At 34.2% G+C, this 24,791-nt stretch overlaps 1 protein-coding gene and 1 long non-coding RNA gene across 3 annotated transcripts in view; one reads left to right on the top strand and one right to left on the bottom strand.

Annotated features, from left to right (window-relative positions):
* Positions 1-24,791, bottom strand: part of LOC111426901 (Ecdysone-induced protein 75B) — a 68,071-nt gene that overhangs the window by 30,584 nt on the left and 12,696 nt on the right. The window contains exon 1 of one of the 2 annotated variants that reach the window (XM_023061775.2): positions 1,540-1,819. The exons of the other annotated variant lie outside the window; for it this stretch is intronic. Coding sequence (XP_022917543.1) covers positions 1,540-1,666 — 127 coding nt within the window. The 5' untranslated portion in view covers positions 1,667-1,819. Of the gene's footprint in view, positions 1-1,539; positions 1,820-24,791 lie in introns of those variants that run through there. 2 annotated transcript variants of the gene reach the window in all.
* Positions 9,557-24,013, top strand: LOC139428978 (uncharacterized). The gene is made up of 3 exons (XR_011639680.1): positions 9,557-9,629; positions 9,686-9,909; positions 23,471-24,013. It is a non-coding gene; the product is annotated as an uncharacterized lncRNA (long non-coding RNA).

Raw genomic sequence — 24,791 nt, 5'->3', positions numbered from 1 at the left:
TTAGCAGAGAGGAGCAACCTCAAAAAATTGACTGGCTAAGAGTCTTTATGCTGTATTCAGTCGAACATTTACAAACACAGCAGCAGATTAAGGTTCGTGTCAGCGCGGCTGTTGCCAGTTGTAACCAGTAGAGTTAGTGAGTGTTACATGTTGCTTTTTCCATATTAAACATGGACTATTAAATTTGGCAGAAGCACAAATTTTACAATAACAGTAATGGGGAGAACGTCATTTAAAAGAGACTTGTCTTATTTTTGAATAGTCAATCGTCCAGTCTTTTTTTTGTCTTGATCAACATTTCCTTATATCATCTCTAATTAATTATGATTTAGGGTGGAAACTACTAGTCTTTGCGAACGATAATTTTAAGCCAGACATTGTTGATCTTGTCAATAGGAGGATTGAGTACCGTGAATCGTTTCGGCAAATGTACCTTACAAATTAATATACACCCAGAAATGCGACAAGTGTGTGTATGAATTTGCGCTTGAGCAAATCTGTGAGCCTTTGGCATTCCCGTGATTGAGGGGAATTTCTTTTTTAATAGAGAATCATATATGTTAATTGGCTTATATATGCGTGTTCCTAGTCCTAGTACCAATTCGATTCTATTTTGTATTGACTAACATCATTCTTACATTAAGATCTTTCTGGATAGTTGTTTAAGGTCTGTTTCTGCATATAAGTGATCATTACTTAGACATAGTTGTTATTTAAAACATTTTTTTATTATATTTATGTCAAAATAAAACATAATTACTTTACTACACCCTGTATAACAAACTAGATATTTGAACAAAAATACCTCCACATTAAAAAAAAATCATCTCATTACTGTCTCTAAAATTGTTGGAGAGGTAACCTATTTACCGCCCGATAGAGCAATGAACCTTCGAGGTTACGAGTCGTGCGCGATGTAGAGTTGAAAGGGGGGGGATATTTGAGGGGAGCAGCGCGAAACCACCGCCGCCGTTTGGACGTAGGGACACGTGCTGTTTTCGCACAACCTCCATTTAATTTCATCTTGCCCCAGATTCGGGCGTCGAGGTGAACGATCTAGCCTCCGGTGAGGTTCGGGGAGCGGAACCCCCTTTAGTACGGTTGATCCCCTCTTTTTGGAGGGGGTCTACACTACAACGGTTGACACGGATCCCGAAGCTCTCTCGCAGAATTAAAAGCGAGTGTACGCTGAGTGAGATGGTAAATGCGGCTTTTTGGTATGGAGGAGTGAGAGAGAGAATCGAAGGACGAGGTGCAACGAACTAGACTCTAGCTGGGTTCGCGTGCCCCACATAACATTAACACTGAAAAGTGAAAACTATAAGCTGTTATACAAAAATGAAATTATTTTTATGGTTTTGCTTTTTTTTAATTTGAATTGTAAGTTATGAATTGAAGGATGTTTACGAAGATCATTTTTTTTGGCAAATGTTTTTAGAATGTAAAGGACGTCCTCTAAGAACGCACTGTTAGTTATTCAGGACAAAGGATAGGTTAGTGCCAGAAATAAAGTTTAATTTTAATTGGATCAGGGCTCACCTCCACTAGCGTTCAGCAAGATATCCTCGAGGTCCTCGCCTTCTGGACCCATGAGATCCTTATCAAGCCCTTCTGAATCATCGTCAGCTTTCGCACAAGAAGTTTCTCGAAACTCGTTCACAGTCATGGTTTTTACCAAATAATCTCCGAATTACAATAATGAAAAAATTAATAATTTTAACACGTGTTTATTCTTTTATTCTCCTCTTTTACGTAACGCGCGTCGGATGGATGCACATTTAACTCTCGGTCGTCGGGACCGTTCTGATAAGCGGAGTTCGCGCACTAACACCGACGGCGACAGTCGTTGTGCGAGTGTGGAGTTGACCCACTAACTCAGTTCCTCGACAAGAGGTCAGCGTCCTCCGCAACCGTATGCGCTGGAGTACCTGCCGTTATTTCGATTGTTAGCGGCCTCGACGTTTGGCGCATTCGTATCTTTCGCTTTTGGAGAAAGGGGTCGTCATCGGTTGGATGGACGAAGAAGGCTTTCGATTTAAAACTCACTAAAACTTTCACTGCTTGAGGAGAAGATATTGTTGGTTGTGGTGGTGGTGGTGTTGTTGCATTGTCTAAGAGATTATTGAACCCGTTGCGAACGCGTTCGCCTACTTTGACTTAGGTTCTCTTTTTTTATTTTTTTCACTTTCACGCGTCGTTCATTATTTTCGAAAGAGAAATTGTTACACGCTTTCGTTTTTTTTTGTAGTAGTAGTACAACGATATGATTTTAATAGTCATAAGTTGACGTTATGATTTCGTGACTAAATTACTAAATTAGATTATAAGAATTAACTTTTCTAGTTAGAATAATTAGATAATCTAATTTGAAACTGTGTGCTTGAATACAAAGCTAATTTCCTTATCAATATAACCACTATAGCTCAACTAGTGGACTCTCATTCCTTTCCATCAAGAAAATTTCAAGCTCCGAGAAGTTAGGGGGTTAATAATATGTAAAAAATTTTCAAACTCTTCATTTCCCACCGCCTTTCAAACCAGAGCGCCAACACCTTTGTTTTCTGTGAGTCAGAAAAGGCTCAAACCAACACAAAAAAATATTGGCCTAGGCCAGGCAGCAGAATTTATTGGAGTGGTAAAATAAATTTTTCAAAAATTTCAAAAATTCGAGAGATTTTGCCAAACATTAATTAAAGCTAAAATGTTGTATTATCTATTGATAGCTTCTAAGTGATGAAGAATTTGGTGTTTTCTTTTAACTGTCAAAGGAATTTATAATCACCAAAAGTTTCATCAAAAGGCTTATTTAAACACAGCTTTTCTGTCTTTATTGGAAATTAGCTTTATCGCTGGCTACCCCAACCTCAGTAATCAAATAACGCAGCATTTAGTATGCTGGATACAAGAACAAAAAAAATGTTAATATCTGAGTAAGTTTTGTATCGCCCACTATTGGGATTTCACATTTGTTCTCTGATTTAAAATCAATCAAATTTGCCGATTAAGCAAATAGTAATTGTAACGAAAAAGTCATTTTTGGCATTAAATTATTGGTATTGCGAGAACCTGAGATTTTGCTCCTTCCAAAACTCTCTGCTGAAAGAGGTCATGCTATTAGTAAAAGAGGAAGGCGATTGCCGGAAATCTCGTGGTAAGAAAGATCAAAAAAACGCTGATGGAAGTTTAGTGTAGTGGCCGAGGGGTTCAATGGCAACCCCGGCTTCCATTGAAGTGCAGACAGTTTTTTTAAAATGGATAAATTAGAAAATATCGGAACCTCATCTTCAAAGTTGATCCATTTACTGTAATCTTGCTACTCCCAGCATAGTTAGCATGTTGTAATCTGCATGGAGTCCAACCTGAATGAAGAAATTATGAAAATGTCGAGTTAGTCTATATCAAGGAAGGCTTCTTTTAGGAATTCAAACACACGCATCTCAGCCATCGATCAATCAATGAAATTTCCTTGAACATATTTAGACTAATATGAGTTTTAGCAAAAAAATTTGTCTAAAATCTTGAGATATTTTCTGCCTGAATTTCTGCCATTAATGCTGAAACAGGAATTCCCATGAGTGCTTCTTCTACATTTCTTCTCATAACATATATATTTATTGCCATAAATAATTACAAAATAGATTTACAAAAAAATGGAAACAATCAATATTATTATACATAATTATTAGACAAATGAATCAATTTATCACATTTCTTCTCACAGGTTTATTCTTCCTGGAATCATTTGATTATATACTTAATAAACTTTAGTTGCTTCCTGAAGATTGAATATGTAAAGTGGTAAATAACGCTATCAATAGAATATCTTTACGATTACGATGAGGACTATTTTAGATGTTAAATATTCCATATCATGATTTGAGGATTTATCTCAAAAATCGATATATATCTACGATGCTAGTTTAATAACCTTTACTTTCTCTTAACATACTTTGTACATGTGAGAAAGTAAGAAGGTGTAAATATTTTTACATACAACGTCATAACAACTTTTATTTGCATACTATACAGGGTGAGTTATTAGTATCCCGGCGGTCGATAGTTACGAAACCGTTTGAAAAACAAAAAAATTTTTATACAAAAGTTCTTTGATTCATCACTTTCTATTACGTAAAATTATTTTCACTTATACAGGTTGTTCCATTTAAGCGTAACGGAGAGGACGTAATTTTTTTTTAAATGGAGCATCCTGTATATTTTATCATATTATGAATACAACTAAATTTGTTTATACAACTGTATATGTTAGTATTTGATAGCGTTCATAGTTCCTGAGATATTCAATTATTCTTCCAAAATGTGCCCATTACAGGATCTTTTTAATAACGCTATGAAAAAGACATTTTTTCCGATTTTGCCTTGAAACTACGTCAAACAATAGTCAACGCCAGTAGGTAGATGATAGTATCCAAAGATGTTAGATACACTATACAGCGTGATTATAAAGCTTAGTTACTTTTGATGTTTTTTAAATGACTTTTTCTTAAGTTTTTTAAATGAATCACCCTGTATATTGTGTACTGATTGAATTACCCATCAAGTTCCCTTTAATTAATGATAAGTATGTCATATGTCTAACTTTAATAGTTTCTTGTTATTTAGAATTTAAAGAAATATGTGTAATAATAATAAGTGACAGAATGTAATATTCTAATAGTTTTTCCTTTTTTGTTTATCTGTCACCCTGTATAAAAAAATGTACTTATGTACAGGGTGTATCTAAATAGATGCGAAAGATTTTAGGGGGTGATTTTTTAGCGAAAATTAACTTCTCCTCCAAGTTACAGCCCTCTAAAATTAGGGAAAAAAATTGTTTTTCTTTAATAAATCTACTATGGAAGAATTTGGAAGGATGAAATTTAGCAAATAACTGTTCCTAATAAAATGATACTTTTTGACGATTTTTATAACCCGAATATGTTATTACAAGTGGCTGAAAAAATCAACCCCTATAATACTTTGCATCAGAACTTTTTAATGTGTCTACATTTTTTTCTTTAAAAACTTGATTTAAATAAAGGGATCCAATACGCAACTTTTTTAAACACGCTGTATATTCTAAATTCATTCATAATGTAACGATTTTCTTGCATGGATTATTTTTTTAGTAAGAAAACATTTTGGTTACAAAAATAAAAATAAAATAGGTTAGACGATGAAGACATGGAACGTATATTGTCCCAGGTCAGGAGTCCTGGATAGTGACTCAGCGCGAGTAAGAATAATGAAAATCGAAACTGCAGCCGTGCTTCCCTTCTACAAAACACACATAACACAACGGTTCAGTTGACTGATCGGAAATTTATTTGTGTCACGTTCTACAACTTTGCGTAACGCGTCGTGTGACAATAAAAACTACGTCAACCTCTTTCTTTTCTTTTTGTTTCATTCAGATCCAATTTTCTTTTCTTTTATATCAATCGTTAAAACTAAATCGCTTATACTAGCAAGTTTACGTCGTCGTAAATTTCCAACATCTTTATAATGTGACGTTTGGTAATAAATTGTGAGTTGAAAACTCGTTATGAGTCGTTTCGGTTAGTTGGTGTTTTGGGTTGGAATTCGACAAAACAATGGGGAGTTTGTCAGAAAAAGTATGATAAACCGTTATACGCGTTTCCTTTCTTTATTATAAACAACGGGCTGATTAATTAATCAGGGCGTAACGGTTTTCTAGGAAACGGATAATGAGGGAGTTCACTATTGCATTCTATTGATGTTGAAATTATTTACTACATCGCCGTTAATAATTGTAAATATGAAATAAAATTCCATTTAAGTAGTTAAAAAAATTTAGTAAACGCTTATTACACTTACTTTAATCATAATCATTATTATGTTTTATTCTCGTTCACCTTGTTAATTTTTATTAAGTTTAATAGAAATGTAATAGTTTAATTGGAGGTTTTAATTAAAATTTTATGTCTTAATCAATGTTATTGTAGTAAATGAGTTAAAAAATAAATAAGTACAAAATTATTAGATTGGCAATAATATAAATAAATTTCTTAATTCAATCTTTAAACTGGACTTTAATTTTGCATAAGATTCAACACTAGAAAGTAATGTAATAAAACGGAGTGATTAACTTTCGTTTATCTAATTAGTCTTGCAATATAAATAGTATAATACTTTATTTACGTTTCGTTACAACTTAATTACATTTGACTGACTTCTAACAGAAATAAATTTGTTAGGATTCATGAAGTGTTTATGCGATGTTTCTTTCTTTTTTCATAAAATTGGAAATGTGAGTGGGGTTGGTGTGGTGATGAAGTCGCGACGCAGCCGAAAGGCGCGCGATTTACGTCATCGGTCGACCGTTTTATTCGGTGCCCCAGTTGCGGGTCGTCAACCCGCCGGACTCCGCAAACGTTCTCGAATTTCGACCACCATCGACTGAGTGCTCGTTGGCCGCAATTAACGATAATGAGCCCGAGACTAAATTGGGAGACCTAAACGGGGAAACTAGACGGAAAAACCACATCAGCTAATGGGGTCCTTGGAATTTTCTCCTACGAAAATCATTATATTTAAATTGTTATCCAATACAAAACATTTCTTTCAATTGATTACCACTACAAACTTAATATGTTAGAAGTTTACCAATGTGAATATAACTATGAAAAAATTAATAGTTTTAAGAAGATGCAATAATAAGTTAAGACAAATCTATAAAATTACAAATAAAGTATGAATACATAGTTTGTGAAATCCTACGATATTCAATAGAAAATCATTGGGAATTATTTAAAGTTCTCGGAAAATTGATATAAAAGTTACGGAGTTCCCAGAAAATTCTTGGAATCAAATTCAATGTAACTGAAAGAAAATTGAATCTATAAAATTTTCATAACACTGACATAAAATTTAATAAACTTCAAAAGCAAATTTGTTATATTCGTATAAAATGAACCGAGTTCTAATAAATTTAAATAAAATTTATGCAAATCCTATGAAACAAACTGTTATCTAGTATTTTGTAGAGTTAAATATATCTATTTTATTTATATGGGACAGAAGAAAAATACTTTTCAAAGTTTCAATCAAAAGATTTTTCTAGAGGAAAGAACTATGAGTTTAAAAATTGTAATAATCGCAGATCAGAAACAAGCAGTTTTTTATAGAATAGGACTCTGACCTAGGAGGCCTAGGAGCAAAAATGTTACCGGGAATTCTGTTAAGGGTACAGTTTGCTACAACTTTTGTTGTAAAAGTTTTTCTGTAGCATGCTCCGGATACCGATTTTTTTTAACTCTTCTAATTTTCAAATTTTTGAAAGATTCTCTACATTGATGCATCTGGGAGCAAAAATGTTACAGCGCATTGTGTTAAGGGTACAATTTACTACAACTTTAATTCTAAAAGTTTTTCTGTATCATGCTCCGGATACCGATTTTTTTTAACTCTTCTAGTTTTAAAATTTTTGAAAAATTCTCTACATTGATGCATCTGGGAGCAAATATGTTACAGCGCATTGTGTTAAGGGTACAATTTGCTACAACTTTAATTGTAAAAGGTTTTCTGTATCATGCTCCGGATACCGATTTTTTTTAACTCTTCTAATTTTAAAATTTTTGAAAAATTCTCTAGATTGATGCATCTGGGAGCAAAAATGTTGCAGCGCATTGTGTTAAGGGTCCAATTTGCTACAACTTTAATTGTAAAAGTTTTTCTGTATCATGCTCCGGATACCGATTTTTTTTAACTCTTCTAATTTTCAAATTTTTGAAAAATTCTCTATATTGATGCATCTGGGAGCAAAAATGTTATAGCGCATTGTGTTAAGGGTACAATTTGCTACAACTTTAATTGTAAAAGTTCTTCTGTATCATGTTCCGGATACCGATCCTAGAACCGAAGATACTTTTTGTTGAGTTTATGTAATCTTTCATTAGGAATTTGATACATGCCGCTTGGTGTATATCCTACATATTCAAGCAGAACGTTTTCAATATGATCAATTGGTAATCAGCAGCTGCTATACGCTGAAACATTGGCTAAATAAGGATAATTAATTGGAAAATAAGTAAGGTGAATACCCAGATAACCGCAAGTGTCAATGTTAGGACGATGTTTTTTTGGACGAAAAAGAGGTTGGCATTAGGTTGTTCGTTGAGTATTTGCCTGCTCATCTTGGGGCTATTGAGGGCAGATTAGAGAGAGAAAGTGGATGATGGTGGGAATAAGAAAGGTACATATTCTGATTTACGCAGATGACATAATTATGATGTCGGGGAAAAAGAAATGACAAAATGTTTGAAGAAACACTAAATCAAGCAAAAGTAGTGTCAAAATGTGTCACAATTTTTAGCGTAAAATATCAAACTTGTACTTTGACATTTATGCTGTAGACAAATTGAGAATTAGTTAATACCCAGCAATGGAGCGATACCAACCTAATTAAACTATTTTGTTTGTATCCCTTGATTTTCTTATTTTGGTGTCCTCATTGGTTTTATTTTGTAATTTTTAAGATGTTAACCGATGTCTTTCTGGTTTGGAGATTTTGAATTTCCTTTCTACTTTCAAACCTTTGATTATATATAATATGGATTGAGCTAACTGAATATATCTACTAACAAAAATGTGGCTCAAGGTGAATAGACGCAGATGGAAAGCGATAATGTGAAAGTGTAACAAAGATAGACATAAAACGGTACTAAACAGACGGGCGCATGCGCACAAAAGTGTCAAACCTGACGTTTATCGTTTTGTTGTGTCACAGCCAGTCACACCGTTATGTTTAACAATGTATTGTTTCGTGTGCAAAGTTCGCGATAATACAGTTTCACATCACCTGTAAGTATTATAAATAATAAGGAAATTTTATTTTATTTTTTTTTTTTTTGTTTTCATTTATTAATTTTGTTTTAAATTTACCGCCAAAATTAACGCACGCCCATTATATGTCAGTACGCTTCTATGTCTATCTCGGTTCGATCCTTTTCCTACCAGATAGCTAAAACGTACAATGATCTACCTATGAACCTTATAGGATTGAACTGTATTTCGTTCAAGAGTAAATTAAAATCCTCCCTCCTGCTTGAGTCATCATGATTTTTTTCTTATTATATTCTGAGTTATTAATGTACCGCTTTATACTGCCATGTCGTCGCATTTTGTTATTTTGTTTTTTTTTTTTCATTTTGTTTATTAGTATTGTTAAAAACATTCTCATTTTTGCTTTATGTATATATTTTCTATATATTCTGGATTAAGTGGAAGAGCAGTTGGTTAATAACCAAACTGAACTTCGTCCAGAAAATAAGTCTATTTTCTAAGAGTGTATTATTGTTTTCTTTCCTTTTTTTGCGACTTATTAATAAAGGCATTATTATTATTATTATTATCACCTTGCGCAAGCTATCTCTCTCGTTGGCTCAATCCATATTATATATAATCAAAGTTTCAAACCATTTTCTGGTGATTTTAATTTTGCGACGTTTTTAATGAAATACCCACTTTACCGACAATAATGTAATCTAACCTCAAACCTTTGCGCGCTTTTAATTTGTAAACATTCAGTCGAAGACTTTTATAATTGTGACTTTAGTTCATTACAGTTTTATTATAAATGTATGTTTACCTTTTGTAAAGAATTTTTTGACGTAAGTTGATTTAATTTCTTATGGAGAACAATTTTGGAATGTGAGTATTTTTGTAGGGTTTCTACTGAAGAAGAGCAGGGACCGAAACCCGGTATAGAACAATAAAATAAAATATTTACATCACCTCGGTATAGCTTTAATTAAAACATATTGACTAATTAACTAAGGATATCAGAAATGCCAGAATAGAGTTGTGCAGAAGCAATTACAAAATGTATAATAATTGTACAACGCAAGTAAATTACTTTGGAATTGCAGGTGTATCAACAAGTGTAAACAGGTACTTTTGATTTATAGAAAATCTGTAAATAAGTTATGTTTGATATGTTGCATATCAATATGGAACATGCTTTATTTTTTGAAGATAATGCCATATCTCATTTCCCAACATGACTGATAACTACTAGGAAATATATAATTCTAAGTAAATCTAAGGTTTAGGTAGTTGCAGACAATTATGTTATTTACTATATTATTATATTTGTCTAAATTCACCTTTCTACATTAGTTTTAGTTTTGTTTATGGCTACAACTGTATACAGAGACATTTTGCGAAATGATCCGTCGATAGAGAGACACAATTTAGAAACTTACAATCGCGCTGGCGATTTCGCGCGAGGTCCCTCTCGTTTCGACGATATTGCGAAAATCATGCTTCTGGGTAAAATCTTGTTGGCGCGGCGTGCTGGAGCCGTTACCGGTCGAAATCAACTCCACTTTCACCTCTTTCGACGCGGCCGTCGGGACGACAGTGTAATGCACCGACGACAACGACGCGACGTCGACTTCGACGTCGTGAAATTTCACAACGAAGAACGAAAGTCGTTTTATGTAACGACCTCAGTCCGTTCGTCGTAAAGAGGCGATGACGAATTAGCAATTTGTTTACCACTGCAAAATGAGTGTTAAGTTTTAACCTAGAAAAAAAATCTACCCGTGGTGACGTAATGCGTGTATGTCTTTAAACGAACATATTAATCAGATATGAATCATATAAGTTGACAAAAAAAAATTTTTTTTTGGAATCTTGACTTAATCATGATAATTTCTATTTGTCATTTTGTTTCTGTCAAATCAAAAACGATCGAAGCTCGCCAAGTTAACAGTCGACGTCGGTCGTCGGTTCAGTGATCTAAATGTGTGTCAGCGGTTTGTTGTGTTCGCCTCATGTTACTTTTATTATAAAAATGCCGCGACCTCAATTTTTGAGGTCAGCGCGCGGCTCGCGATCCGGTCATCGACCTCTTCGTTGCTGCTCCTAATGTAATCGCGCCGAGAAGCGAGAGACTTATCGCCACAAATTTTTATCATCTCAAGGTCTCTTGATCGCAATTAGAACCGCGGCCGTCGTACGGAGCTACCGTCGTCACCCGATTCGCCGCCCCTTTTTAACCTTTTCTTTTATACTTAACGCGTGTGCACGACAAAGGATTTCTATCTTATTCTCTTATAAGAGCAAACGTATTATTAGAATTGCAAGAAACTTAACACGGTGTGGAAATTAACTTGTATATTTTAAAAAGATTATTTATTTTTAACAATTTTGAATAAACACCCCATATATGGAAAAGATCCCACTTATTTATAGGTTATTGTTTAGATAATGTAATACAGTACTGATTGAGCATAACACAAAGAGATAAAATGAGACAATGATAAAACACGTGATTGGAATAATTTATGGAACACAATTTTATTTTAAGACATATGGTATTATCAACTTTATTATGAATAAAGGGATGTTGCAAAACATTGAGCAAAGTTTTATGATTAGAAAATTTGATTGGTTTGTTGAAATTGTATATGAAGAATAAAAAAAATCAAAGTTAATAAAAACATAATATATAAAGTAGTTATTCTCATTAGTCAAAGCTAATAGAACGAATGGTAAACAATAAATACATTCTGGGACAACCATCAAATCGTGGTTTCATCGTGTTATGCAACTAACACATAAGATGTACCGTTCGCAAATACATAGTTAAAAAAATTTCGTCAGCACCTCGTAAAAACCCATAGTTGTTACTCAACGAGCACTCTTAAAAACAATCATTCGATTTAGAAATTGTATAAACCATCGTATTAACACACAAGTAAGCAAAAAACAAAAATGAAGAAAAATACAACCCACTTAAGAACTTACTATACGTCTTTAAAAAAAATAATTCGATTCATTATTTTGATACACTAAAAGTTACGAAAGCTCTTGTCTCGAACGTTCTAGAAAAGCTCAACGGCGACGGCGGATGGCACGCAGCCTCTGTTTCGCTTACGACAGAGAGCAAGTAGGGTTAAAAATAATTTCGATTTCATTGGGAAACACCTAAGAAGGCTTGCCCATGAGAAAGTAAAAACGTCATCGTTTTACTGGAGACCTGTTTAGAGTTAGTTGAACCCGCGACCGAATCTAGGTCGATGTAATCTACAAGTTGGACAAAGAAAATGAGCGAGAAAGAGATGAAGCTACAACGTTCACGTTTACGCTCGTTTAGCGTATATTCAAAGCGATTTGTATCTGGTCGATAGGTGGTGGTTAGGTGACAGTGAAAAATACACGGCTATTGATTCAAATTAAAATCGTAGCGAGGTCATCGACACTGAACATTTCAAATTTGTGTACTTTTTTTTATATAAAATAGAAAATATAATATAATAAAAAATGATTTAATGATTTCATAATTTCTTTTGAGTTATAAAATTATGTAAGTAAAATCATCAATTTGAAAATCTTCATTTGGTTTTCAAATTAGGGTACTTCACTTTCATTTATTTTTCTTTTATATTTATCTAAGATTTTCATTCATTATGTATGTTTGGGGAAGAATATTTCTTTTAGTAGTAGCTTTGTTGGATGTTCTAAACTATTGAGAGTTTTATAAAAAAATATGTATTAGTAGAGATATTTCAGATATACATAAAAGCACACGAAGATTGTCGTTCCGGAAATGAAATACCATGATACCACTAAGTAAGATTTAGGTCAATACAGACATCGAGAAATTTGACAAATTATTCTGCGTTCTGATTTTAACTACAACCTGAGATGAGACATCTTTTCTGCGCTGTATGTGAGCAATTTCCTCGTTTTGGCATTTCAAAGTTTTGAGTCCTTTCAGAAAATGGTTTCAGCTAAACAGTGACAGTGTGTTATTGATTTCGGCAAACTTCAGAATTATAGAGTCAATTCGTAGGAATTCTGGTCGATATGGCTACTAATATACAAAAATCCGAATCCAGATGTCAACAGGCGATTCTAAAATAATTTTAGCTTGTTTGGTTTATATTTACATCGTAGGTAACCACATTATTTGTCTGATAAAGAATAAGATAAATCTGTGCACTGATTCTTAGCCAAAGACACAAAATTGCAAAGTTCAATATGCTACATGGGTTTTCTGGATTTTTGTTGATTCATACAATGAAATTATTCTTTGAGGTTGCATTTAAAAATGCGTTGGAAGTATTAAAAAGTGAAGACAACCAACAGTTCTTATTAAGTCAAATGAAGAAAGTGATAGAGAAGAACGTTCCATGAAGATAAATCCTAATTTGGGTATGTAAATTTTTCGATACGTGATTGACTTTAGTTCTGGTAAGCATTACTAAATAACTTTTTTCTTCAATGTATTGTACAAGATATAGTCATTTCGATCCTAACAGTTATGAATGCTTCTGAAGAGGTTAATGTTTAGGACAGAGGTCGGCAACAGGCGGATCGCGGTCGGTATACGGACCGGGGAAGTTCGAATCTCGGACCGCCAAATATTCTTAAATACAGCTTGTCAAATCTAGGAAGAGACGTGGAAATGTAAGAAATAAGAACCGCCTTCGATGCGCAGTAATCCGTTAAGTCACACCCCTCACAAACTTCATTTTTACGAAATATTTGGAGGTGTTCACTTCGAATGACCTGCATAGGAAAAAAAATTTCTGGACCTCCATCAAAAATTTTACACCGAATCCGGACCCCACTGAAAACTACTTGCCGACCCCTGGTTTAGGATTTAGATGTGTCAGATGATATAGACTGCTCTTAACAAGGTTTTGCTTTAAATTGATTTAGGCTTTCTTTTCACATTCAATTGGACAGAAAAAGAAGTGAACAAACGAGCACAATTCATTTAATTAATGTTTCTAGATGCTGTTAATCTTGATTTCACTGAGTATTTGATTTGTCAGAATATTGCAATTTTGACAAAATGTTCTGGTGGTGATAATAATGTAGAATAGTGGTGGAACGGATATTCGACAACTATCCGGTATCAAATATTCGGCTTTGGCCGGATATTAGAAACCTATTACTTAGTACTCCACCATTCACAGGAATTAGTATCTCTTTTAGATGTTGGACACTGCAGATAATAATCAAGTTCAACCCCAATAGGACTTTTTCATTGAATACAACTTTATTTATATCAGGTTTGTCTTTAGCAACCTCATTGTAACAATCCCAATACGATATATAAAATTTCTTGTTGCAGTTTAATTCTCTTCGTTTGTAATTCATCATCACATTAATTACTAACAGAACTGTGGCTGTTATCACTTTCGATTATTAATTAAAGTATCCTCTTCGGTAAGAAATAAGTAAATTAGAAGTTGCAGAATTAAATTGTAATTATCCGACAAACTTTTAGCATTGAGAAAATTCAATCATTTTCGATGTGTATCTCTTTATCTTTTTCTTCTAGAATATTGTAATGTTGCACCTGCAAAACGCAATCGATGTGAGTATTTTCATTCCCAGGCTCTTAGAAGCAGCATTAACTTTTTCTCACACTTGATAGTAATTACTCAAATAATTGTTTAAAGTCGCGAAGATTTATGTTCAAGTAATCATATCATTACGGATAGTTAATTATTGCGATTACAAGATATAAATCAATGCGGCGCACATTTTCCTCTTGTTCTACTTTTAGTATTACCTTGCTTGGATTTCTTTTTTCCGAATACAAAAAAGATCTCTTTTCGTTTTTAACTTATAGATTTGGAGCGCCGTTCTCTACAACGAACACAATAAGTAAAATTTTTCTTTTTCGAACAACAACGACGGGGTATTTAAGATATGAAGCGATAAGTCGATTCGAAACACACAAAAATAACGAGGTATTGTCCGTTAAGTTTTCGTCGAGATCTAGTTCAGTTAACGTTCATAATATAGTAAAGTTATATAACTGGGATTTCGATATTGCGCTAATTTACGCTGTTAGGCAAATTAACTTTCGATATAATTTTAGATTCGAAAAATGCGATAATGTGTTTCTTAATTTGAAAATTTATTAATCTGTCTATATTTTGTAATAATTATAAGAAGTTAAATCTGTTTCGAAATCGAAATAACTATAAAATCATTTTTAAATAGGCGTTTAATAGCTTTTAACCGGAATTTTATTTGTTGCCATTTTGCACTCTCGGTTGATTGAGTTGTATTAGTAGTCAATTGACGATAATTGGTAATAAATAAATGGTGTGAATACGTAGGTAGTCATGGCCGGTGTTACCTCTTTTGTTTGAAGTGAAACGCCCCCTGTTGAGTGTAGGTTTTATCACTATACTTTTTTTTGGTTTCAAATGTCAATATGCCAATATATGTTTAGTATCTTTTAAATCATTTATTTCATAAGTAACGTTTCAATTCTATTTAATTAAATAGAAGTAAATTGTTAAAAGGTATTTCTATAATTAATGGTTTAAGTATCTATCATAATTTGAAAATAACATTTTATGAAACGAATTTGTCATAAAAGTTCTATAGTGCATTCTTTTGGATTTTTAACCGTTATGACCACAATTTTAATTAACCTATTTTTATTAAGTTTATAATTAATTATTTGGGACAATGTTTACCACAAAGATCTCTATTAGTACTTTGTCACACCATCTTTTTGACAAATCATCATCAAGATCATCAAGTTTCATAATTGCTAAATAACTCAATATCAATAGAAACCGAGTGATATTTATGAGCGCCTAAAGAAGTTGTCATCAACTTTAGTTCAGCAAATGATAATATAATACCTCATAAACAATGAATAGCGATGTTATTGTAAGTGAAATCGTCGTGAAGAGGTTATAACGATACTTTCCACGGCGTTCGACTAAGAACCGTGTTTGCGAGCGTAACGGTGCCGTGGCAAATTTCACTCTCATCTCGCGAATAGATGTCGCTGTCGCAAGAACGAAAGTGTTCCATAAAGTCGACGATTTTTTTGCAAACACCGCGAATTTTGTTAATTTGCGACAAATTAAATCGACAAAACACTAATTTGCACCTAATATGGCTAATAATATACGATTTCGACAACGTTTTCAGTTTTGACATATTTACTAAATATGTTAAGTTAATTGAGTATAGATATTCTACACTTAATGATACACATAACAATTTAAGTATATACTAGGAACATTACCTAATAAATATTGACAAAATCAAGTTTTTAGATAAGCTCTAATAACCGAAACTGGTTAAACCACCAACATTAAAAATTATAGATTTAATTTTGATCACATTATCTCGATTCATTTTGATTTTCTTGAAGTGTTATGAGTGACCTCTTAGGACGGTGTTAGCTCTTAAATGACAAAATTTATAACAGTAATTTAACTTGAATGTCACGTGCACGCAATCAAAACGCGTTAACGGAAGTGTAGTTAACTGCCGTTGCGTCCTGCTAGGGCAAACACCCTATGACCACGTGCAACGTTCCTGCTTCATATGAAGGCCAAGTCCATGCTACATCGATTCATTCATTGGATCGGAGTGTGCGCAGGAAATCTCCTACGACGTACTTCGCGGAACTGCCGTATGATGGCGACTGTTGTCACGGTCTAGACCTCTACCGGAATTTCCTCGAATTACATACAATTATAAAAATTTTCAAATTCAATCCTTTTTTTCCACTTGAATAAACGTTTTTAAGATTATTATTCTTTTTTGAAGATTTTTAATTATTTATTTCCCATTTCCACAAAATTTATTGAATAATTCAAAAATTTTACAAAACAGGAAATGATCGGATCTCTCTCAAAGTTCACGGTCGGCTCGACGTGTCCCTGAACTACATACGCCGGGTTCAGCAGGAACGTTCCGGACGTTGCCGTGGTAACGCACGTGGGTCTATTACACAGCTTGGAAGATTTTTTTGGACATAAATTTGGGCGTACAAAGGAAGCTGTTTAGTGAGAAATCATTCCGTGGGACCATGTGCGAGTTGAAAATGAAATTTATGTAGATGGATCTAAAAAAACTACTTCGTTGTTGGGGGAGGGATATTGATGTTTGAAGGTGAAAGTAAAAATACACCAAAATTGTAATAATAAAAACTTCGATATAACGGATTTAGTTAGAACGGACATAATATTTTTAAGTCATACTATTAATATTATCTATTTAATAGTGTTAGTTCCAGTTTTAATTGTTATTCGGCGCTGACATACCAATCCAACACTATTATTCACATTAAATTCCTAGAATATATTTGATATTGCTCGTTCACTATTGCCTCGGTGAACCAATTAACAGTGGTAACTATTATTTGTGGTAAACATTAGTGGAGAATACACAATAGCATTTATATTTAAGTTCAAAATGAAAATTCGTTTAATACTGCTTATGTTAAGCCCATTAAAATCAGCAAGTAGTAAAGGTTTAATGAAGAAATTTTGAAATGCTTATGCCAACCCTTTATCTTCTACACCACTGCATTAATAACAATTTCGAGTATAAATTTGGATTGTTTAAAGATATTTGAACAAAAACTAGACCTAGAACTAGAAACATTCCGTTTGGCCGTACCTCTCTTACGACGGCTGGTAGGTGGTAGGTAGCGTTAGTTAGCATAAAATATCACTATGTTGTATATTTTTATTGAACTAAAACTAGAACTAACACTAGACCTAAAACTAGAATCATTCGGGTTAAGCCGTCTTGAGAGATGTGCGGCTAAACCCGAATGATTCTAGTTGTAGGTCTTGTGTTAGTTCTAGTGATAGTGCTAGTGTAAAACTAGAACTAACACAAGACCTAGAACTAGAATCATTCGGGTTTAGCCGTCTTGAGAGACGTGCGGCTAAATCCGAATGTTTCTAGTTCTAGGTCTAGCGTCAGTTCTAGTTTTAATTGTTATTCAGCGTTAGATTGTGATATATTTTTATTGAACGAAAAGTAAAACTATCACTAGACCTAGACCCAGAAACATTCAGGTTCACAGTTATCATAAGTACGTCACCTTTTCCAAGCAAAACTTTTCCTTTGTAAAACTACTCAATGCATATACTATTAAGCTATGTTGCGTTATGTGGGATAGTGCAAATGCATAGTAGTTTCATAACTATGGTTATAGTATTTATACATTGCGATTTAGTTTATGTTGTGTTTGATGGGAGTCATCACGTTCTAAATATATAGATAGGTCTTGTGAAATACCTGGTGAGTGGACAATTAAAAATTGGGTATTTAGCAGGTATTTACAAACCGATATTTGCCTACATCACTATTTAACCAGCAAATTGTCATCATTCAGTTGATTTTAGTGAAACAAAGTTATAAAGGTATAAATATACAAAATTTCTACATTTTCTATAAATTGGTTAATATGCTTCTCGTCTAATAAACTTTGTCAATAAAATAATAAATGAAAATGTCTACTACAGATATTTGATAAATCTCGCTTGTACTACAATTCCTGTTTGTAAGAATATCTTTACGTAATGCGCTTCAATTACATCTGAATACAGCAAATTATCAATGCACCCTAGTTTTCATATTTTCCGGGTCATCGACATCAATTTCATAATATCAAATCTAGATTATTGCGAAAATTGCTTAAATTTATGAAAATCTGGGTTACACTCACAAAAATTGACTTGCTTTTGCGAACTACATTTACGTAAAATCGATTTTTATATTAATTCCTTCTCATTAGGTTACCCCAATTTTACTCTCAACTGTATTTGTCACTAATCCATTTTCGATTTCGGAAAAAAATCACCTGTTCTCCGGAACATTGACGCTAAAGGATATCCTGGGGCGTGAGTCAGAAAAAAAATAGGGATTGGGGTTGCGTTGTTCGGGGTGACGTTAATGTGCATGCACGTCCCGTAGTCGTCGTCCTCCGTGTATGTCGAGTTTCTGCCGCCGCCACTGCCGGTCCCGGTGTTTCCCCCGTGTCCCGGGTGCAAGCGTCTGGATGCCGACACTAGGGTGTTGTCATGGAGACGGTTAGTCGGTCTGGACCCCTAAACTGCAACCGCGTGGCGGGCGTTGTGCAATCGATATTTTGTATGACTGTACGCGTCTGGTCCCCATACCCGTTAAAACGTCTCGACGCCGCAGGGGAGACCGATTTTCTTTGCACACTCATACACCAACTCCCCTCCCTGTAGACGGAAAGATCTACTTCCACCAAACAGTCTCGATCATCAAAAGGATAAGAACTCAAGACGTAATAACATATTTTTTCATTTTTGCGTCAAACATCAAAGAAACTTTATCTCCTTCTTTTGTTTTTCATAAAAAAATAGTTTAATGAAAACGGCTACAAGATTAAATGTAGGTATTTGCTTAAGAAAGAAGGGAGGGTTGGCAAGGGAGAAATTAGAAGGGGATAAGAAGGGAGCGTGCGTTAATATTGGAAGAGTGTTCGGAGAAAACGAATGCGTCTCGTCCTCCCCCTTGAACAACGTGCTACATTCGGTCCTTACTAACCTGTACCGCTTGTTTGAACTCGCCTGTGGGATAAAGGACCGGCAGCCAATACAGTGGAAAAGAGAGAATTTAATACATCGCCGTCTTAAATCCGTCTTATGGAGGGATGATGGGGTGGAAACCAAAGCCGCTGGCAAATAGGGACAAGGAAATTGATTTTTAGTACATATTGAGAAAGAAAAATCTTTTGAGCTTTAGTATTTCAAAAAAAAAGGTCTTTTTTAAGATTATTTTTACACAAGATTTTCTCTTATAGATTAAACTTAGGCTTGCGGAATATAACTGTCAGGTACTCAAGGTATCTCTAAGATTAACATCATATAGATGTTCCAAACAGAGTTCTTCGTGACATAATCATGTCTTATTAACTCTCCAAAGAAGAGATTTTTCTGCATCCATTTAGCACAAGGTATACTGAAAAAGTGAGTATGTGGCTTAACGTGTTGCTCAATTGCTTGCTTGAGTTTCATTCTGATCCTTCAAAATGATTCGATTTAAGATAATGCAAAACATTCAAATTAAGTTGAGCTAATCTTGGGTTACTTATGAAGTTGGATTGAGATATTCAGGAATGAAGGATGAAATCGATTTCAGACATTCTTATATTTTGGCATAATTACAATACTCAAAACAATCACAGTTTTGTAATGTGCTTCGGACTGGAAGTTAGCAACAAAATATTTAGAATGGCGATGTCTAAAAAGTTGTATTGTAAAAGTTGAATTTACCATTATAAGAGTTATTCATTTTTAGACTTTATGAAACAGCGATATGATAGAGTTTTAAACATATATTTAATTATAAAACCAATTTTGGCTTTGTAAAAAAATATAATATATTCTATCCAAATATGTATAGACTATAGAGACAGAATAGATAAGAAATCTAAAGAATTTTTATTAAGTTGTTTATAAAACGAAAAGAAAACAAACAAACCCATTGATTCGCGAGTTCTTGTAGGGTACTAAATTTCGTAACTACGTGACGCGACAGACAAAAGTTTAGTAAACATCTCGGCCGTGACTATATTTAACCGGTCGAAAATAAAATTTCGAATCGAATCGTTCTTTGTTCGAGTTTGAGACGAGTTAAAAACGCTTTGTAAGCGATGGGAAACACGTTGAGCAATAAGTAAAATGTAGGTGTATGGAAGTCTTGGCAACGAGGATAACAAATTAAATGGGGGAATGGAAAGAGAGAGAGTGAACGCTTCAAACCCAATGCCCTAGAGATGGCACAACCTTGCACTTGTGACTCAAACCGGGTTATACGGCTCGAATTGATCTAGTGGGTGGCGACGCGAACGGATTTATGCACCATTGTCCATGGTGCTGGATAAAGGACGACGCAGGGCCGACGACCGGCTGCGCGGTCTGCAGAAGATTTTTGCCCAGACGACAGCTGCATTAATTACAAAGATTTATGGCAAAGCTTCGATGTTTTTCTTCGACCGACCCCGTCCTCAAGAAGGATCCGCAATCGTAGGGACGTTTTGAACGACACGCACCTTTAGAATTTATACATACGTCTGCGAACTTACTTACATTTTTTTATGTCTAAAAATGGAATGGGATGGTTTTTCGTTTCAAATACATACCTGAAACAAAATGAATAGCATTAGACATGATTTTAATTAATTTCTTACATCAAATGATTGAGGCCAAATTTGGTTATCAAGTGTCATCGATGTAGAGTGATTGTTTATACATTCCTATTGTTGGATACGGAAGAATAGTCGAATTTAGCCAAGTTATTTTTTATATTCATAATTTTTTAAAAATGTTGTGAGATTAGGTATTGGTGTGAAAAACGAATGAACTCAATGGAAGGAAGTAATTGAAAGTGGTAGTAAATAGGTGAATTGACGCAGTCAGCATGGGGGTTAATAAGGGCAACGAGCGCCAGACGGGGTGGTGTGGGGGCAGACGGCCGCCCCATGCTCCCGGTTTTGCTCCCCTCGTCGGGGGCAGCCGCCAGGTCCCTGACCTCGTTTAGCCACGCCCCACCCTTCGCGTCTCCCTGGCAGCAGCGTGCATTCCGTTCGCGTTTGTTTTAGGGGGGAGGCAGGGGGTCACCGTCTCACACCCTGCTGTCTGGACGACGGCAATGCGCCCCCCGCTTAGTATTATTTCCGTTAGTTCGCAATTTTTTTTTACTTCCAACCCCTTGGTAGATCTTCTAGTGAAGATGTAGTGCGAAGAACGGGGATGATGCGTTTTATAAGCCGGAAGGGATGATGAATAAAGGGTACTTTGGGGATGGAGAACAGGCAGTTTGGAGGCGATGAAATCTATTTTAACGCGTAGGGAAATTGTGTAAATTGCTTCTGTGTCGTGTAGGTATGTTTTGGATGGGTTATTAGATTAGGGGAGAAGGGTTTACTGGGGTTTAAACCTAAAGGGGTTGTAAAATGGATAATTGTGGGGGTATTTACTGTGGTGGTAGCTACGTTAGGGAATAAATCTTTTTTTGTAATTGGGACTTTTACGGAATTAATGCTACAAATGCTTTTTTAAGTTAAATCTATTGCTTTGTTTAGATTATATCAAATTAAAACTGAAAGAGATTTCGATTCACGTATTAACATTTACGACTTGTAACTGAAACTATTAAACAGTGTGTTAATTTGTCAAGCAATTTTGCACATTCCTAACCGATTGGCTGTTATGACATGACGATAAACATCAAAATGTCACTTTTTATATAAGCCACACCGTTGATCAGGATTTTTATCAGGTTAGCAGAGGTGATCTACACAGAAAACTGCAAAAATATGTTCAAATCATAGAAGTTGACTAATTGGTATTCAGAAATTTCCTTACACGGCAAGTTCATTGAGACTATGAACACATTTTATTAAAAACATTAGGATGCAATGATTAATCCTAGTGTTACAGCAATATTCTCAGTACTATGCTAAATCTTGCACAAGGAATATGTCTAAATGATGTCTGACACCTTGTGGGCTATTCGAGCAATTGTGTTTTGCTCATGGTTACCAACTCTGAAATTATTGTCGTCATTTATTCAAAAGATGGGCAAATATTATCAAAGCAAAACATTAAAAAGGAAGGATAAAATGGAAGGGTGGAGTGGAGGAGATAGTACGCAAGTGAGGAGGAAGTGTGTAGAATGTGAAAAATATGGCAAGGAAACATTGTTACGCATTACCAGCGTTGCCAACCTATGTCTGGAACATATTACAAAAAAACTTTTAGAACAAAAGTTGTAGTAAATTTTATTCTTAACACTATTGATCTCTTGCATTTTTGCTGTTGGATGCATCAATATTGAGAAAAATATAAAAATATGAAAATTTAATGAATTTCAATGTTTTATTAGTTAATGGTAGGTAACACTTGGGATTCGGAGCATAGTACAAAAAAACTTCTAGAACAAAAGTTATAGCAAATTTTATTCTTAACACTATTGATCTCTTGCACTTTTGCTCTTGGATGCATCAATATTGAAAAAAATACAAAAATATGAAAATTTAATGAATTTCACTGTTTGATTAGTTAACGGTAGGTAACACTTGGGATTCGGAGCATATTACAAAAAAACTTTTAGAACAAAAGTTATAGCAAATTTTATTCTTAACACTATTGATCTCTTGCACTTTTGCTCTTGGATGCATCAATATTGAGAAAAATACAAAAATATGAAAATTTAATGCATTTCAGTGTTTTATTAGTTAATGGTAGGTGACACTTGGGATTCGGAGCATATTACAAAAAAACTTTTAGAACAAAAGTTGTAGTAAATTTCATTCTTAACAATATTGATCTCTTGCAGTTTTGCTCTTGGATGCATCAATATTGAAAAAAATACAAAAATATGAAAATTTAATGAATTTCACTGTTTGATTAGTTAATGGTAGGTAACACTTGGGATTCGGAGCATATTACAAAAAAACTTTTAGAACAAAAGTTATAGCAAATTTTATTCTTAACACTATTGATCTGTTGCAGTTTTGCTCTTGGATGCAACAATATTGAGAAAAATACAAAAATATGAATATTTGATGAATTTGTGGCATTCGGGAATCGAAGCATTTTACAAAAAAAATTGTAGCACAATAGTTGTAGCAAAATTTTATCTGAACAATATTGCTATCTTTCACTTTTGCTTTCAGATGCGTCAATATTGAAAAAAATGCAAAAATATGAAAATTTGATGAATTCGTTTTTTTACAAGTTGTTAATTTAGGACAAATACCGCTGCTAACTGAAATACAAAACAAACAGCTGTGTCAGAATGCCAGAAGAGAGGAATGGGAATGGGAATAGTTGGAAAACGAAGGAGATGCGGGGCAAGGATAAAATAGAAGAATAGACTGGAGGAGAAGGAGAAGGGAGCGAAGTGTGCAGGAATGAAGAATATGGCAAGGAACAGACGTAGTTTTAGAAAGTGGATGGAAGGTCCAAATAACACCCCAACGCTGTGATGGCATCTAGGGGAAATGATAAACAAGAAGAAGAAAAACAAATTCTTCTTCATTTAAAAAGTCACAAGAATACTGAAAAAAGCAAACACCGTAAAGAATAACATCTTTTTTTAGACTGTAAAACTCAGAATAGCTCAAAAGAACTGTAACCAATTAATGTATCTTTTAGCAGTCTTGAAATCTGAATTAAAGTAATGAATGAAGAACTATTACATTAAGTTTTTGCTTATCCGGATAACACGAAATCTCATGGTCGAATATTACTGTTTTGGTCGTTTTAACTAATTCAAAATTAACTACAATCTGTTACGAGTAAAAGTTGAATTAACACAATGATTTATGCGTTGCAAATTTAGCTATTTTCCATTGACTAAACATATATTTAATATCCACAAAGCGAATTAATTGTTCAGAACTCGTTATAAATAATTATATCGATATAAATAATCAATTTATGAAAATTATTAACTGATTATTACATAACATGAATGCAGAAAATTTTCACTTTAAATTGATGTATAACAGTTTAAATGGAAGCATTGTTTTAAATATATTCGTGTTAATAATGGTAATATATCCAGATTAAAAAATCATTCCATTCAAAGACACATTACAGAAATAGTTTTATTGTTCTTGATAATCTCATCCTCGTAAAGGTCGGATCTAATGACCCTCGTTGGCTTCATCAAACCCACCGGATCACTTTCGCCGATTGTTTTACGAACGTTCGGTGTACAGATGTCGCCCTGGAGACGTAGGACCCACGCAAACGGTTTTGTCTCATTACGTGGGTTACACACCCCTCCCACGCAAGGGGGATGGTCGGGGTCAGATATGAGTCAACGGGGTCTCTCACCGCCGGCGAGGCTGCAGGAAACGACAGGAAGGTCGTCGCTCGCCCTCCGGTCTTAACTCCGCCCAACATGTCGACCCTCAAATATCACAACACTTTTTGTATCTATTCAAGCTTTAATAATACATAAGAATTTTTTGCTCATTAATGATTAAG

The sequence above is a fragment of the Onthophagus taurus genome, chromosome 2 (assembly GCF_036711975.1).
Source record: "Onthophagus taurus isolate NC chromosome 2, IU_Otau_3.0, whole genome shotgun sequence".
Classification (NCBI taxonomy): Eukaryota; Metazoa; Arthropoda; class Insecta; order Coleoptera; family Scarabaeidae; genus Onthophagus; species Onthophagus taurus.
Note: the sequence above shows the minus strand (reverse complement) of the source record. Positions and strands in the feature narration are given on the sequence as shown.